The sequence below is a fragment of the Pelmatolapia mariae genome, linkage group LG9 (genome assembly GCF_036321145.2).
Source record: "Pelmatolapia mariae isolate MD_Pm_ZW linkage group LG9, Pm_UMD_F_2, whole genome shotgun sequence".
In the NCBI taxonomy this organism is placed as follows: Eukaryota; Metazoa; Chordata; class Actinopteri; order Cichliformes; family Cichlidae; genus Pelmatolapia; species Pelmatolapia mariae.
The window spans coordinates 12,690,799-12,709,768 of record NC_086235.1 but is presented as its reverse complement, the minus strand read 5'-3'; the positions used below and the strand labels follow the sequence as shown (position 1 = coordinate 12,709,768).

At 38.7% G+C, this 18,970-nt stretch overlaps 1 protein-coding gene across 4 annotated transcripts in view; it reads left to right on the top strand.

Annotated features, from left to right (window-relative positions):
• The window catches only part of cnksr2a (connector enhancer of kinase suppressor of Ras 2a), a 105,652-nt gene that overhangs the window by 58,082 nt on the left and 28,600 nt on the right, over window positions 1–18,970 (top strand). For all 4 annotated transcript variants that reach the window (XM_063483773.1, XM_063483772.1, XM_063483770.1 and 1 more), the window contains exons 14-22: window positions 3,185–3,248; window positions 6,842–7,017; window positions 9,880–9,953; window positions 10,062–10,133; window positions 11,037–11,104; window positions 13,605–13,702; window positions 14,270–14,491; window positions 15,223–15,364; window positions 16,969–17,193. In XM_063483773.1, coding sequence (XP_063339843.1) covers window positions 3,185–3,248; window positions 6,842–7,017; window positions 9,880–9,953; window positions 10,062–10,133; window positions 11,037–11,104; window positions 13,605–13,702; window positions 14,270–14,491; window positions 15,223–15,364; window positions 16,969–17,193 — 1,141 coding nt within the window. The remainder of the gene's footprint in view (window positions 1–3,184; window positions 3,249–6,841; window positions 7,018–9,879; window positions 9,954–10,061; window positions 10,134–11,036; window positions 11,105–13,604; window positions 13,703–14,269; window positions 14,492–15,222; window positions 15,365–16,968; window positions 17,194–18,970) is intronic.

Below are 18,970 nucleotides of genomic sequence, written 5' to 3'. Positions count from 1 at the left end.
CATATTTTTCCCTAGCAACCAGTGGTTGCCAGGGGGTCTTTTGACTGGTCTGTAAGCCTGTGTGACTGGGGCTTTTGTAGTCGATTGCTAGTGATTACCATCAAACTACAGCAATGGCTCACCAGCCTGTCAGGTAATACACATTTTTTGCTCGCAACTGGTGGTGGACAGATGATCAAAACAAAGTTACTGTCACATGGTTAGTGGTCATATGACTGCAAAACCTCAATATCTAAGGTGCTGCCTAGCCACATTAATCTTACCTGTTGGCTTGGACTTGTTTGAATGCTTCATTGTGGTTTCTTGAGGTGGATCTGACTGAGAAACAAGTCATGTTAGCCACACACCAAATCATGCCCTGCTTTTGCATATAATTTACTCTAATAGGATCACAGTGTACCATTGTACTATGTTATATTAATTAAGACTTCAAGCTAGTGTTTGAGGCCATATACCTAGACCTATACTCATTAGGAAGGTGATTACTGAGGTCATAAATCAAGAGAGCTACAGGGACCTCTAGACAATGAGACCCAATGAGGTGGACTCTCTGTTGGCCATGAGAACACAATTCAGGCAGTTGTTGAAGCTATGTCCATCTTTGATATACAGTTATACTCTTGCCACGCTATCAAGTCATGGTATTTATTTATTTAATTTTTTTCAGAAGCCTTATTACCAGTCACAATCATGGTGGTAGTTAGTTATAATAACTTATTAACTATACAGATATAAAAGTGGCATTGATCTACTCATTCAACTTTTGGCAAAACAGACAAACATCCAAAGTAACCATGTAAGATAAAGTCTTTAAAATAAAGGATAACAAACAGAATATGTCATTGACAGAGATGATGTCCAGGAAGTGTAGAGGGAAAAAGTGCCCCAACAAGCTTTTGAAGTGAAACATCTCACTGAAATTGACATAAGAAGAGTACTGTTGTGTTTAAATAAGCTGTTGATTTAAACTCCAGGTGCAAAATATAGCTTCACATTGTGGATCTGAACTACTCTGGACAATCAGGAAATTCCTCTGACTTTCTCTGATCTGTTTTGATACTAATCTAACAGTCAGGACTCAGAGATTTGATAGAAAGCAAATAGCTTTTAGCCATGATGAAAAAGTGCCGCAGTGAAGTGTGATGTGAGCGAATGCTGACTCGTTATTACCCCCTGTCACTTCCATGACATCCGCCTGCCCTGCCTGTCCGTCTCAGCCTGCCGGTCCAGGCAGTCATTTTGGCCGGCGGTGACCTTATACATCTTGTCAGCATCTCTTTGAAAATTAAAAGTGTTTGCATGCCCGTGCTCGAGTATGTGTTTACAGTGTGCATGGGCGCTGCGATGGCAGATGGCGTGTCAGTGGGAGTGGGCGGGCCCATGTAATCTGTCCTGCTGAGTGTTGGGCTGTGAGTGGCTGAGCTCCAGGCTCTGACATGTGTAATATCGTGACATCAGAGCTGGTCTGTTGCCCCATCTGACCGGTAGAGAGAGGTCACATGAGAAATGTGCTGGTCAGAGTTTGTTGTTCTGGATCAAGGATGCTGCGTGAGGCATCAAATACACTCAGTTCTCCACAGAGTCATTACTCAGTCAGATCTGAACACAAGATGTTATATTTAGTTTGGCTTACTCTTTCAGGTCATTTCAAGGCCCACATTACTCTTATCAAATTATTAGTCAGCTAGGCACTGACCCTACACATTATAAATGATGGACATATCTATTATGACATCATCCACTGGTGCAGTTCTGTTATGAGGTGTCGAGATGAGCGTTTTTGCTGAAGCCTTTCTGCAATGAGAAAGGTGTGAACTTGACTGTTAATCCAACTGCATGCTCATTGGCTAATGAGCTGTCAATAACAAGCTGTTAGCCCCAGATTATTCTCCTTTCTGACATTTAAGATGGGATTATACTTTACGCATTCATAGATCTTTTTTCCGTGTGACTTTCATTTTGTGATCAGACACTGAGCGTGAGGTTCCATGTGGACTGCAAGAACTTTTCCACAGAGAGTTTACATTACATTACATTACACTAACCACGCATGCGACCCAGGTGGGGGACTTCAAAGAAGTATAACAGGAAAGACTGCTCGGCCGTCAGGTCTCCAGATGTGCACGTCTGTGTCCGCAATGTATAATGCAAACCTTAGAATGGCCAAAATTTTAAAAATGGACCTAATGTTTTATTCAGTATTTCCTGAAATGAGTCACGTGGAACTTGAGGTCCAGTCGGTGGTACATTTTCCCATAGACTCCTGTGAGACTGGAAGTCTTTTTACAATCACATGTAGTTCCCCCAGTTTTCATTAAAAACAAAGCAGGCTTAAGGCATTTCCCCGTCGGCTTCACTTTTTATGTTTCGCTTTTCAGTCACAGAAGCTACGTCGGCCTTTGGCACTGTCTATGATGTTGACTAAACATTAGCATAGACTGCCATTGCCACTGTTTTATAAAAAAAATCAATCTTTTTCTATTCCTTCTGCTTTAGACAAACATGGAATCATGAACAGTTCTTCTTTAAGATGTAACTGTTAGCCACTAAGAACTTGAATTATCACTTCTTCATATATCGCAGTAATCCCCTGATAGATTTACATCTGTCCTCTTTTAAAAGCACAAACTAGATAATTCACTCTAAATTTTAAACACACCAAGTAAGTGGGCATGTCAGGGTTTACTGTCAGACTTCACATACCCTTGTTTTGGATGTTTGTCCTTCATGTTTTGCTTACTGAAGTTTCTGCTTAATCTCACAGCTCCCCTGAGCTTCTTCACACACACACACACACACACACACACACACACACACACACACACACACAAACTTCCTCCATCACCTGGACGTCCTATTGTGTCACCCGAACCTCCCTCCTGTCCTTCTGTTCTATGTTTAGAGGTGTGAAAGTTGCTAATGTCCTCCGTGAGGTTCACTTTTCCATCTCCTCATATGTGTGTGTGTGTGTGTGTGTGTGTGTGTGTGTGTGTGAGGAAGAGATAATGAGAGAACGGGGAGAACGATTCAGCTCCCCTTTCCTCGTCTCATCGCTCCTGCTCTCCCTAAGATCTGTCATCTTTTATATCCCAGAATTCATTGCAGCAAACAAAGGGCACTGATTCATCCTGACAGCCTGCCTCTCCCTCCCTCTCTTCTTCCTCTTCTTTCCAACCTCTCTCAGACATACCAACAGTCCTCCTCCTCCTCCTCCTCTCTGCAGTCAAAGAACAGGAAGAAGAATAAAGGTAAGCAGGAAAGCCACCTGTTAGGTGTGAACAGATGCTGCCAGTTGTGGTTTTTCACTCATCCACTAATGGAAGCAGGAAGAATGTGAGAGCAGCTGCTGCTTCACAAAGCCAGCAGTCATAGTAACACTTTATTTGATACTGATCTGAACTGAAATGATACTGTGCACTCACAAAACTAACTCGGAAAAACTCAGGTTGTGATGACAAATTTGACCAAACTAAAAAATCTAAAAGGCGAAGGGCATTTTTTATATAAACTAAGCTTTGGAACAGATGTTTACTGAGACTACATGACTGTGAGTCAACTGTCATCAAAAAAGGTGTGCTTGTATTGTAACAGCTGTTCTGAACCCCTGAAAAGTTTTTATGTCTAATTCAATTTAATTAAACACTTTAAACCTAACACTGAAATGAGAAAAACCCCACTCTGGAAAACAAAAACTCCAAATAAAATTCAAAAATATGAAACTATAACTCTCATGTAACTGAAATAAAAATGTCATAATGAAAATGAAGGCAGTCACATAGCTGAGGAGGAGGGGGGCAAAATCACTGGTGCATCTGCTCCCAATAAGAAGAGGATTTGTGGTAGATTCTTAATTTTCTGGTGTTAGAGGTCAGCATATGGATGATTTTTTAAGTTAATTTCATATTTACGTGTGTAAACACGATCCATAATTACCAGCTCATGCACATCTGCTGCCCTTGCCCATATATTTCAGCTTAGAGATTGGCAGATTGGCAGGTTCCTCCATGATCATGCTCAGGACTGGAGGTCTGACTGAAGGGTTTACTCGCTAGCAGGAGAACATCTAACATTTCCAATTTTTCATGCTTCCCAAAGCAATTTTTGAAGGCAAGTAAATCCCTTGTGGAAGACAATTATATAGAAAAGACAAGACATGTAGTTTCAGTCATTGTTTGTAACAAACTCTTCTTGCGTATTAAGTGGATCCAATGTATCTGGAGAAAAATGTGGAAAAGTTGTCATATCAGAAGACATAAAGCTGTGTAGTACAGTATCACTTACACAACTAGAAACTGGAAACAAAAGCGGAACTGCATGCTTTCTAATCTCTGACCGACTAGAATTTTTTTTTGGAATGATGAGTTTAAGTGGATAATTTTGGGTGATTTCCTCTCTTTGTTTTAATTGTTCTGTGACCTTAGGAACTTTTGGAAAACTTTCATTTACAGCTCTCTAATTTCTGAATGATCTGCTTGAAAGCTCAATGTGAAACACATTGATTTAAATCAAGGGGAAACACAGACAACCAGCTGGCCATTAGAGGTTCATTTAACTTTTTGCAGGCATCTTTTATCTAGAGTGTACAATATGAATCAACAAGCTCTAGTTTTACTTTAAAACAACAGCTAAAAAAACTGCTGTCAGTAGTAAAGGTTGGTATCCCAAGTAGTTTAGGTACATACCTATATAACATTATTATAGAAACATCGCCAATAGATCAAACCAACCCCTTTGTCTAGGCTGTTTTTCTTCTTATGAAAATTATGAAAGTTCAAAATTTAACCCACTGAAGTTCTAGTGCTGCATTGTCCTTAAATGGCTCACAGACAGTCAGTTTGTATGTTCATCTGATCAGGAAAACACCTTTTACCTTTCATCGACAACTAAATGGAAAGAACTTTTGCCCCTTCTTCATCTTTAGCACCAAGCTGCACTGTCCATATCCTCTCAAAGAAGCTACAAGAAAGTAGATCTTATAACCAAATGAAGAGTTCCCCTTCATTTTTCATCACTGTGGTAAATACACAGACATGGTGAATATGTAATGAATGTTTATATTTGTGGTAACTTAGTCTGAAATATATCGTCAGTTTTAAAAACTGCTCATTGTTTCAGTTTCTTTTGTGTTACTCAGTTAGGCTAAAATAAACAAGTGGCCACAATTAAGAAGTTGGGAACTGTAGCTGTTCTCTAAGCTTTCCTATAATCAATGATTTTAATGAATGGCAGGCTTTAAAAATTCATTATTATATAAACTGATAAATTGCTCCAGTAATACTCAAGATTAAAGTCAATTTCTCCACATTTTTGTGATCATTCATTAACGGTAATGCATAATTGAAAAGACTCATTGCTTTTCATGCATTTCACAGTTTGGGCTGAGCCAAAGAAAACATGATTTATGGTTTTAGCAGCTGAAATAAACAGTCAAAAAAATCGATGTAAAAAAATTGTAATAATTTGCCTATGAGGTAGTTTTCTCACCTTGTAATCGTTTCATACACATGCAGTCTGTGCAGACAGCTCTGTATTTGCATTTTAACACGTTGTTCCCATTTTGCATGTTTTGATGAGCGTGCTGCAGACCGGACTGCAGGCGAATTCGCTTTCAGTCAGTGTGCACACATTCACGAATCCAGCATTTCTCTATATCATCGTTAACATTTATCATCGCAGGATGATTACTGTAACATCAGTTCTTACCTTTCTAGTTTTATTTACATAAATGACTCAGTTGATTCTTTATTAGGATTTTTTCTTTTTTTGGGATAATTTTACTCACAGCCATCAATATTTTTTTCCCTATCTGACCAAACCTTTTTTTCTCTTCCACCACACGAACGAGAATTAACATGTTGAAAGGGATTGTTTTTTGTTTTTTTTCCAGAGGCCTTTTGCTTGTTTCACCATCTGCCATTGTGCGAAAGCTTTAGCTCCATCTGCACGTTTGGTCAACGGCTTTGTTTGTTTACCGCAATTAAAGCAAAGTTTCAAAATGAGTGTGATAATAATGATTTATTCACAGTTCCACTGCTCCAAGTGGTACTCTTATCAAATGTGTAATGAAATATTAGTAACTCTTTTAGTTGAGGATCAGAGAAAAAAAAAATCTTCGTTTTCTATAACGAGTAGTTCTCTTTTAAAGCTAAATTGGTGATGGTATCAGTTTATAGCCTGGAGCTGCTGCACAGAAAATGAAGAATAATCATTATTCGAGAGCACTTTTGTGCATTTTGAGGATGTAAGGTGTGTGTCTGTCTGTGTGTGTGTGTGTCGGGTGGGGTGGGGGTGTTCTAAAGCTTATTAATTATCTCCAGACTCAAAACCTTTTCACAATGCGTGGTTGAAGTGTAGTTTTTCACGTCATGCACTGTGTAAGAATCCTGTTTCCTTTAGACCTACACTGCCACAGATGTAAATGGAGCATTGTAACCATGTTAAAAGACTTTTCATCCAGTACTATGCAAGTTTCTCCGTGGCCCTCGACTGAGAGCCAAGTTTCCCCGGTAATCTTTAATGAGGAGCCTGCTGAGAAAAATGTTACAGGGCTTTTATGCCAGAAGGAAAAGGCAGTTTTTATTAAACACCTCTTACCTTACTGCAGTGCAGCAGCATTCTGTCGAGTCCAGAGACTGAGGCATTGCCAAGAATCATTGCTACATTAGGATGTGACATTTTGTGAAAGATTTTATTCACACTGAAGTGAGAACTTACAAGCAGCATTAGTGCTACCCTTTGAATGACACATTTTCCTTCTTTGAGTTTGTGCTTTCTTCTAGTTTTGAGATAATTTTCTGTCCGTGAATTCCGCTGCCTTCACATTTCCTCCATGTTGTTCCAGGACGAAGTTTGGCCTCGCTGAGTCGGAGGCGTGTTTCCTGCAAGGCACTGGGCAGAGGAGACTGCGAGGGTTGGCTGTGGAGAAAGAGAGATGCAAAGGGTTACTTTTCTCAAAAATGGAAGAAGTACTGGTTTGTTCTGAAAGACAACTGCCTGTACTGGTACATCAATGAAGAGGTATGTCTCAAAACTCATGTTGAGGTTTTTACTGACACAAAAGTGATGCTTTAGCAGAGGAGGCATTACCACAGTCGGGACCTAGAACTACAACACCATACAAGTGGAAGTGCTTTGTTTGAAGCTGCCCTCCTGCTAGTGTGTGATAAAGACAGTGGGAGACGTTTGCATATAGTTTTGTGAAAAAAAAACAACAACTATACATTCTTTTAATTTAAAGATGTATGTATCAAGACATAATATACTTGGTCCCTAACATGTTAATTTGCATGAATAACACAAATTGTTCATGCAAATTAACTCCAAGGTACATGCAATGCTCAGAGAATTTATTAAAAAATAACATTTAAAAAAAGCATTTCAAACTCTCCTTGCCTCAGTTAGCATCTTAACTGTTAAAGTTCATGACAGTACAATTAGAAAAGAACTGAATGACTATGATTTGTGTGGAAGGTTTTCCGGGACAATGCTTCTTCTCTCTGCAAAGAACATGGTAGCACAGCTTAGATTTCCAAAGTTATATTTGAAAAAATAACTTCTGGGACAATGTTTTTTTGGACAGATGAGACCAAAGTAGAGATATTTGCACATAATGCACAGCATTATGTTTGGTAAAAAACAAACACAGCATATCAAACCTGTTATGTCCCTCTACAACCCCTACTCTCTTTGCAGTGGCAGTGCACGAGTCTTCAGGTCTTACCTGGGTTGAAATGCTAATTGACTACACCTGGTGAGGTTCAAAGCCTGGCACAGCTGCCAAGCTTTGGAGGGGCGCACCAGTTTTGTCTCTGTGGTACCACCTGTTTTAGCAAACTTGTTATGTCATTTAAAATAAAATCTATTATTTTTTAAACTGTGGTGTCAGACTCCATATTTATGTTGCTCCTTTTGAGAAAGGTCGTAACATAAATGGGGGCTTGTCCGGGATATTTTGGACACTTTAGATATGTTTGTGGAGACAAAACATCAGAGGTTTTTTTTAGAGGGTGAGCGATGGTTAAGGTGTTAGCTGTGATTGAGAAAATTCTCCTTAGCAAATGTGTTTCAGCTGGGTGGCTGTGCTGCCTGTCCACTGTAGTACCTGTTTGGTGGTTTAGTTTATTAAGTTTAGTGATTAGCCTGGGTGGGGGTACGCTTCAGAGTTTTCTTGTAGACTGCATCTCTGATCTGCTGCCTGCTCTTGAGTTTGCGTTCAAAGTTGCCTCAAACATCTACATCTAGTAAATAAGTGTTTATGGATGCCAAATGATGAGGTGAGTGCTTTGTGCTGTGACCTTTAGTGTTGTGGAAAAGCTGGCTACTTTTGTTGGATCACTTGTGAGTGTTGTTGGCCAGGTGACGGCCAACAACATTTCTTTAAATTGTGTAGATATTGCACTTCATTTGGGGTCGGTCACTAGTACGCTTGCTTTACTGAATTTTCTAGATCAAAGTAACTTGTTGTGGCATAGGGCCGCTTGGTATGTGACCGTATGTGTGATGGCAACAACAGATCACATGGTTGGGATTGTTGGTTGATGCTTTTGGTTTGTGTTGTAGTAATTGTCTGAGTGATTACTTACTGAGTAATCCTTTTGATTTGTGGCTGTTGTGCTCCTCTATGTGTTGGTCACATGTTACTTTTGTACGCTCAGTGCAGCAACTTGGGATCCTCATATGGGGCGTCCATGTTTGAAGATGTCAACTAAAGTTATGTGTGAGGTGTTAGGCCCTTCTGCAACTTCTTTTCTCTTTGCAGTGGCACTGCACGAGTCTTTGAGGGTTGAAATGCTAATAGACCACACTTAGACTAAACTTATTATGCAATTTAAAATTATATAATAATAAAAATAAAGTACATTTTTAAAATTCTCCATATATATAGTCTCCATATTTCTGTTTTGGCTTTTGAGCTCGGTCTTAACAAGCACAAACACTTTATGACAGCTGTCAAGATGGAGGTGGTGGAGGGTTGAGAGAGAGCAGTGTATAAACAAATACAATGCATTCTTCAACTAAACTGAAACTGAAGCAATGTTGTAAAGAAGAGTGGGTCAGAGAAACAATGGGAGAGACAGAAAAAGTCATACATAAAATCATTATTTCAAGTTGTTGCTGTCAAAAGTTCTATGAGCTACTGAATCACGGGGTGTACTTTGTTTTTCCACACACTGCTTCTGTGTTGTGACTTAAATAAATAATGAAATAGTGGTATATGTAGTAAAATGTGGTATACGCCTGAGGTTGTATTTAAATAACTTTAAGAGTAATTTCTCTTTTTTTTGCCCCGATATATAAAACCATGGAATTGACAGAACTCTTACATTTTTCGTACATGACTGTAAAGTCAAACTTATTTATATAATTTGATTCATTTGTATCAACATTAGCGTAACTTCTTTATTTATTTTTAACATTCTTTTTTATCCCACCATCACTTTTTTTCTTTTTAGTTCTCTGGTTTATGGCTAAATATGTTCAAAATTAATTTCCAACTGCACCAAAAGGTTCATCTGGATGAACAGAATCCAGTATCCAGTAACCCAGTATTTGTTTTAGTAATGGGTAGCAAAACCATTGCACATTATCAGTTGAAAATAAGCTGGTAGAAATTCGCTTCTTAACACTGTCAGTGCAAACCCCCTCAGTGGCTGACCAGAGAGCTGCTAGGTTTTAAAGTCTTATCTTTATTTAATCGGACATTCATCAACCTCTTTCTGTTCAGTCAGACTTAGAAAAAATAATGTGCATTTGGAAAAACACAGAGAGTGAACACATGAAATCAACTGTTTTTTTAGCCATCCTTTTTTTTTTTTTTTTTTTTTGGCTTGCTGTCTGTCTTTTTTTTTTTTAATTTCTTTCTCTTCGCTCTTTGTTCAGGATGAAAAAGCCGAAGGTTTTGTCAGTCTTCCAGAATTTAAGATCGATCGAGCCAGTGAATGCCGCAAGAAGTAGTAAGTGCTTAACAAACGCAGGTCTCTTGCATATATGTTACGTGCAGTTCACATGCTCTTGAATGTATGAATGTGTGCCTGCAAAAATAACACCCTCTATCTCTCTAGTGCTTTCAAAGCTTGCCACCCCAAGGTCAAGAGTTTCTACTTTGCAGCAGATGGAGTGGATGACATGAACAGGTAAAGGAGCGTGTGCAGGGTGAAGGTTATAGAGTAGGACAGACTTCCAGCTGGGTGGCAAAACACCACAAAAGACCCTTCAAGTAAAAAGGAAAAAAAAGTGTTTTATTTAATGTTTAAAAAGGGAATTTGTTTTTATTATCAAACATTTTAAGACATTTTCACAGAGGCCAATTTTTTATAGGTCACAACATACTAAGGATAATATATTATACCTTTTTTGTCTGTTACTGACTTTTTAAACAAAATTTGTATATATTTGTTCATCCATGACTTACATAACATTTAAACCATGTTTGATATACAGTGGAACCCCGACTTACGAAATTAATTTGTTCCCGAGGGTCTTTCGTAAGTCGAAAATTTTCGTAAATCAAAGCATCCATCGCGCCTTTTGAGTGAACGATAGGCTATAGTCTAATTGCTAACTGCAACAACAATACGTCGTTCAAGTGGAACAGCAAAGCGCAAGTACGAAAGCCAAGGGGGTTGTCACATGATTCGGAAGGCATTGTGGGCGTTCTGGGCATTCTGGGCTCAGCCAGTCAAAGCCAGCGGATTTCGTTACACGGGCATTTTGCCGTAACACGGGCAGAAATATTGCCGTTAAGTGCCTTCGTAACTTGAATTTTTCGTTAAATGGGGTATTCGTAAGTCGGGGTTCCACTGTACCTATTTACTTATATGATGTAGTTATCATGCTGTAGATCAGTGCAGCTTGATATCGTTTCAAACTTTTAAAAAAGCAAAAAATTAAAATAAAAAGAGGTAATCATTTTTTTCCAAGTGATTATTTAGGTGCACTGTGAGACTTTGGGACCCCAAGCGAGATTGTTATTTTAATGTTTAATTATTTGTTTGCGTACATTATGAGATAATCTAATTAGTTCCCCCTTCTGTTAGGTGGCTGAGTCGCCTCAACATGGCTGCTGTAGGCTATGCAGAGCGAGAGAGGATACGCCAGGAGCAGGGTGAGGGCTCATTCAGCGACATGGTGAAGGGTTCTTCAAATGATGGCTGCTGTAGGATGTCATCTTAAGCCAACAACACAATAATACTCCTATACCTATTGAACTTATTGTTATTTTCCCAGAATAGCCAGATTAATCTCCTAGGGGCTTACTGGGAGAAAAATTTGTTAATGGGCAACTAATGACCCCGTACCACACATGACTGTTTCATTACACCCCCAGGCACTCAGAAACCAAACAGTTATTTTTCATCTGCTTGGTAATGTGATGCAATTAGCTATTTCTGGTAATATATTCTCCTTCAGTTCTCAAAAACTAACAAGCGCAGAGGAACCATTCACTTAAAAGTGGTCAACATTCTTCACTCCACTGACGAAATGTGAAGTAATGTACATGTTCTCCAGGTTTTTTAAGGTCCTGGGAAGAAAAAAATAATTTACAAGGTTAGTTTGAATTCAGCAAAATGTTAATAAGGGAAGCAAACCAGGTAAATGACATTATAATTCGGGTAAAACTATTTAAACTATAACTTTGGACATAAGCAAAGATAATCAACTCAATACCCCCAAGGTTTTGGATGGTAATGAGGTGAAGCTAGTTGGACAAATGGTCTAAAAATGTTAACGCTGAAAGTCAGTGAAGAAAACAAAGTCACAAAAGCCAAGGGAATAAAATGCCTTCATTCATACCATTTATACCAAGAAAAAAGTGTTTTAATGATTAAAAAGGATGTTTGTTTTTATTACTGAATATTTTAAGACATATTAGTTGTTAATAATTTGGTTTTAACTGTTTAGTATGAACAGTTTTTGATCCTTTACTATGTTCCACATAAAATCTGAAGCATTCAAAAAGTTTTTTCAAACATGGTTAGCCAGAGGCTGCAGAATACTCTGAGACTTTTGAAAAGTTTAGATTAAAGATTTTGTGTGTGTGTGTGTTCAGTTTTAATATTTAAAAAAAAAAAAAAAAAAAGAAAACTGTTCATGGGTAGAATAACCAATGAGCTTTTTGGCCCTCGTGTCTGTTTAAAAAACTTAGCTATGAATAAACATCACAGCTTTCCTTTTTTTCCCTCTCTCTGTTTTTTTTTTTTTTTTTTAGATTTACATGTCAGTTGGTTGCAGACTCATAGCAAATGAATTATTGTTGCTATATCAAAGGTTTTTTGTGTATTAAATACTCAACGCAAAACACTCATGCTACTTGTGGAGTGAGGACCAAAATGCAAGATCCCCATTCAGAGTTTCAATAAAAAACCAAAATTGCATTAGTTGTAATCCAGATTTAAAACTTAGTCCCAGGAGATCAGGAACAGTAAACAGTACAAAAGAACAAAGGAGAGACAGGGCTATTTATATACACAAAAGGTAATCAGGGAATAGGAATGGGAATAGGGAATAACTATATACAGCTGAAACTAATCTAGACAATAACGGAGAGGAAGTCAAATTAAAAGTGTAACACAAGAGACAAGTAAGCTGCCAAAGTAAAACTAGAACTGAACTGCAACCATAACTAAAGCGCATGAAACAAGAGTAAGCTTAACACAAGAGAAAGCACACAAGGTCAAGATAGAGGGAAACATTAACAAAGTCTATAAAGTCAATCAGTAGCAACATGCAACCAAAAGTGAATAACTGAAAATACTAGGCAATATTTGAAAACGAAAAGTGAGTAAAAATAAAATAAACCCAGAACAGGAAACAAAACTAAAAAGAATTCAACCTCCAACTCAAAACTCTGGGACCATCTGGGAACTGTAGCACAAAATGCCTGATAAGATGTTAACCTGATACTTGGGGCATGTTTTCTATCTCTCGTGGTATTCCGATGGCTGAATGGAAGGTAAATCAATAGACAGGTGGATAAATGGAAAGAAAATGGTGGAATACTTAGCACAAATAAATACTAAATAATAAATACTATATTTATCCATTTACTTTACTTTATGTAGCTCTTCAGATTATCCTAGCTCTTCTACCATGAGGCTGCCCTCCCTTTTGATTTGTTTCAAAAGAATTTGATTCATATAGCTCCAGTTCCCATCAATAGTCATCTTAACCACATTATTTTGCAAAGTAAAAACCCAACAGAATCACTAAGAGGCTTCCACTAGCAAACAGAAGGTTTGAACAGCAGGTTGATTGCACTAATTTGCTCAGAGCCAGAGCAATGTACCTGACGTGGCCGTGTTAGAAATAACTATAGTGTCATCATATAGAGCCAAGAGAAGGAAAAAAAACTCAAACGAAATCTCAAACAGGGCTGAACTTTTTCTAATATCTACATACACTGATTACTGATTATTCATCACTCGAATCATGTTTAATATGAGCATCAGTCAGTTTAATAAATGACAGAAAATAAGGAAAAGTGTAACTGGTTCCCATTAAGAAACAACACTCTAAGCTAATATGTAAAATGTGTATGATACTACAAATACACTAGATGTATGTGTATGGATGGATCTGACAGTATGTGTGTGGGTTTCCTGTAGATTACTGGAGTGAAAGTGAACATGAGGATGACGCTGCCTCCAGCCCCAAACAGGACAGTCCCCCACCTCCATATGACACCTACCCACGGCCTCCATCAGTGAGTCACTCATACACACACACACACACACACACACACACACACACACACACACACACACACACACACACACACACTGTAAACTGTATTGCATCTCTCACAAAGTAGATATTGTACTCAGAGGCAAAATTGAGGCCTCGTGCTTCCTAGTCCACCGTAACAGTTGGAATTATTGCCAATAAAGCAATAAGTACAGATAGTGCTGAGGCTATATTAAACATAAATGTTGCTATATTTGAAGTTGAAATGGGTTGCTGTACATCATGCATCTCTGTCCTGGGGTATGTTTTTTTTAATCATAGGGTAAAAGAAAGGAAACACCAACAGCACCTTTTCCATGTAATTGAAGTTACAAAGCACAGGCTGCTAAGTTTTAAGATAATAATAGAGTCACTCAAACACCCCTCTGCTTTGTCTTCTTGTCTCTCACCTACCATATCACACACTTACTCAATCAGGCAGGCATGCTGATGAAATCCTTTCTTTGAAGTGTGTCATTATGGTTGAATGAGACAAGGCGATCATTTGATGTCTGCCACATTGTCTCCCTTCCTTTTTCTCTATCAGATGAGCGCCTACTTGGAAGGAGGTCGGACCACTCGGCTGTCTTCCACAGAGACGTCTCGCTCTCGCTCATCCCAAGAGGACTTCCTTTGTGGCGAGCCCCCTGCTGCAGCTGCAGAGCCGCAGTACCACCCTGGTCCTCTTGGGGGAGGCACCACACACAGTGGCAGAAAAGCAGGGGGCAGCAACAGCAGCGACGTACAGTACAGATGTGATCCTGTAGAGGTGTGTGACGATGTTAATATTACCTCAGATTGATGGTCTCATTTCGACAGTTCGGAAATTGTTCTTTCGACTTGGGAGCATGAATGTGCTTTTTAGTCTGAATTTACACTCACCAGCCACTTTACTACATTCATCTATTCAACTGCTATTTAACGCTGATGCATAGTTAGCTAATCACATGGCATTAACTCAGTTCGTTTAAGCATGCAGACATGGGAAAGAAGGCCTTCTGAAGTTCAAAAAGAGCATCAGAATGGGTAAGAAGTGACTTTGAATGTGGGATAGTTATTGACAGGCTGGTCTCAATATTTCAGAAAGTACTGATCCACTGAGATTTTTCCACACAACCATTACATAGTTCTGCTGCGACATTCTGATGGTAGAGTTAAAAGAACAAGTAAAGCGTGGATCCACCCAGCTTTGCATGTATATCAATGGTTCAGGCTACTGATGGTGGTATACTATTACTAACCATAGTGTGGGACTCTTGATTTTAATAACCGTATAAATTATTTCAAATAGATTTTGTTCCAGAGTTCAGACTCTAGAAGATGATGAATATCATGCAACAGATGACTGTTTCCTAATTAGAATATTATGTTTAGAGAAATACATTTTACCAACAATAAACTACAATTTGTAATATAGGAGCTGTCTTCATATGGGACCACATGCTTAGATTGCATCTGGTAAGTCTACTGAATAATTTGTTTATCTGTTGTTTTCTGTAGTACCGCTCCAGTCCTGCTGGGGGCAGTAGTGAGACAGGGTCCCCGGGCCGCTCTTCATCGTCGCAGAGGCGCTCTTGGCAGGACCTGATTGAGACGCCATTGACCGAGGCTGGACTGCACTACCTTCAAACTGGACCACTTGGTAGCGCCCAAATTCCAATTCAGTTGCTTGAATTCATACACATCGGTGTTAGTGAATTCTGTTTAAGCTGTGATTATGTTCTACAGAAAGAATGAAAACCTAATGTGTTTCTGCACACCAACATGTTCAGCTAATATAGACCACAGAAAGTATAAAAATGACAGCATGATAGTTTCCCAGAATTTCCCCCCATAGTGGTTTATTGCAATATAGGTGAAAAACCATATTCTTTCCAAGATGGCAAAAATTAAAAAAAAAATGGATTAGTGTCATTTAATTATAAAGTGTAAAGTGTTTTTCGTTAGTTATTACATTTAAATCAAAGTATCTCATATTTAGCTAGCTCGCTTGATAACAACCAGTTCGTTATTGTTCTTATTTAGTATACAGTAAACATCTATGGCAGTCCAGCTCTTTCAAGAGGGGAATGGCTGAGGAACATGAAGGTTAAATGGTGTGACTGCGTTTCGGCCAAAAGAAAGTACAGCTTCAACTTTTATTTCTCCACCCTCTGTTTTCTGTCATGCAAACTCTTATTCCATGCACTGACATTAGAAAACATAGACGTAGCATTTGCTTGGAAAAATTATACCAGTGTGAAAGTGCCTTAAGCCTGCATTTTATCTCAAAGCCAAAAGATGGCGATAGTTGTGGATAGAGTCAATGAGCAATCAATTTCACAGTAAGGCACGCCCCTTCCTATCACATTTGTTTTAAAAACAAGATGACAGCAGTGGAAATGCTCATCTTGAGGCTTCAAAACAAGCCTGTAGGAACCAGTTAATGACATGATAACATGATGACATCATGTTAGTTATGTCCATCTTCAGTACTGCATCTACCTGTACCAGGAATGCCATTTTTTTTCCTGGGCTATGAAATAAATGAGTGAATTAATTAATTAATTAATTAATAATTAATTCTGTACAATATGGTGTTGTATAGCAGTGTCTTATATACAAATATATACTTATTATACTTATATATATTGTATATTATACCTTTGTAGTTTTACCCCATCAAATTTAACAAAATGATTGCTTCACTAAAAGTAACAGAACTGCAAAAAAAGTGTTTGTTTTTTTTATTTAATTTGAGATATCTTAGATTGTTATTTTATTAATACCGAGAACATTCAGCAGCAAAGCTTCTCCATAAAGTGTGCCATTAAAGGTCCACACACACAGAGCAGAATTTCTACTGTTTTGACAGGAACTACTCTCTGCTCAAGAAAGCGCCCCCATGAAAACTGTCTGCTATCATCTGTGATCATCAGCTTCAGCTCCCCCTCATTAAAATCAACTTTGACCCCTGCCTGCAATGATATTTGTCAAATATTTTGTGCAGCTGCTGATGCAGCTTGAAGCTTGTGTGTTTTATATACGATCTTGTGTTTAATAGTAATGTATGTGTTAAGTGTTCTTTCTGATGCTCCAATGTGGACAATGGCTTTAAAGCTGGAATAGCAATTTGTCTCTGATTCAGTCAGAACATATTTAAAATAAATTTTACTGTATTGAACAGAGTGTTCCTTTAAAGAAATGAGTCATGTTGCATTCATGACTCAAATAACAGCAAATCAATTTTTTTTCTTTGCGTTGCAGAGGACGCCGTCTTTGCTGAGCCAGGCCCAGGTGGTGGCTCAATGATGGCCGGAGCCGTTTACACTCTTCCTGCTCCGAGGAATGTCCCGTTGCCCATGGCAATGCAGAGGCTGATTCCTATGGCAACCCAGGGAGGGAAACCCCGCAGCTTCACACTGCCACGAGACAGCAACCTCCACACGCTCCTTGCACCGCCTGCGAAAGAAGAACAGCAAACACACAACGGTGAGTTCATGCTGGATCAGGCTTTTGGTGTGAAATGCTTACAAGGGCACAGAGAGCTTAAAGCTAATCCGGAAGCATTATTTTTATTCACTATGTTTTAACACCAAATCAACACTACAGTAAAGACAAAAGCAGCATTCATTATACAGTGCACAGAGATTTTAGGCAATAAAAATAAAGCGAATATACTTTAAATCAGACTATGAACCAGCCACAACATCTGAACATTGATGCAATTTAACAGTTAAAACTAGCTACCAAACAAGCAGTGTTGCATTAGAAGAAAAATAAATTCAAATAACAGAGAAACATATGAAATGTTAAATAGGAGAGAATAATGAGCTCTCCTAAAGGATTGCACAAATGGTTTAAACCAGCCGTTCCCAAAGCTACATGGTCCTCTTTAAGGGCCATTAGTGAGGTTGCTGCTTTGTTTGAAAGCAAGCAAAAAGCCTCACAATTCAAACTTTGAAAACCTCTTTTAACAACAGAATTTCATTATGTTACTATGAGTCTGCAAGCTGCCACGTCTGTGGATGAAAACTAAAGCCAATGCAAAATTCCCCACTGCAGAACTGCAGTTCCTCTCTTGACAACGTGAGGCTGGTCCAAAGCTGTGTTTTAACCTTTTAGAGTCATTCAATTGAATTAAATGCCAAAAATGATATGGCCTGCTGCGAGGTACAGTTCGTTCTAAGTGAAATTCTAGTATTTTATCAGTCTGTTACTAAGCACCAATTATCGGTTACTAAGCATCAGTATCCGTGTCTACGCTTTGTACCTGTGTGGTTTTTGGATGCAGATTGCTACACATGCTCACTACCCTTAGCTTATAACTTAGGGCTTTCAAATTCAGTAACTTGTGGGAGCAAAAACACCAAGATTGAGGTTTTCTGTAGTCCAAAACCAATGGGTGATGCCACGATGACTATGTCTAGCTTTTATATACAGTCTGGTTTTTATGACATTTGTTGAATTGCTATGTGCTGCACGCTGTTTTCACTGCAAGAGCCTAATGAGGGAAAATACTTCCAAGTACTTAATATTGCTCCGTAATAACAGGGGTTCGGGTGTTTCATACAATGACAGCTAATTCTGAGCTAGTTGTAGCCATTGACATAACGAGCTGGAATGATCAAATCTGGAAAAAAATAATTGCATGTTAGACCTTCTCGATTTCACTGAAGGACATAAAATATTTTATGTTGGGGATTGATTCAGTAGAAGAAGCTGGTGCTGCTCTCAGTGATGCATTTTTTGGGTAACAGCAGAGCGCAAAAATGTGTCTCGCTGTGAATGACAGCCACTAGAGACTGAGGGGGAGGGGGAAAAAAGGAAATTTCTTTTTAAGGTGAAGACGTCAGCACATGTGCCACATATAAAAACTGCTCTCAGGCACAGACATATCCATTTAAATCATCATCAGCTTGAAGCAGAGCACACTGTAGTCATACATTGATCTAATGAGGCTAATGACACCATGGTGCTCCTGTTGCCAAGGTGAGGCAAGCAGCATATGAAAAGAAAGGACTGCAAGAGTAAATAAGACTGATTTATGTAATAGCATGATATATGTTGCATTTGTTAGGGAATGGATTGAACAATCAATAATGATGTGAGCGAGGAAATAAAACTGCCAAAGTGAAGAGGGCGTCCCTGAGGCTGACAGGATTTTCTCCTCGTTAATAATCCTGCTGTGACTAATACGAATTATTACACAATGTCGTAGATGTGTTGAGGTGTGCTGCTGTCCTCCAGTGGTTGATCTGAGATATAA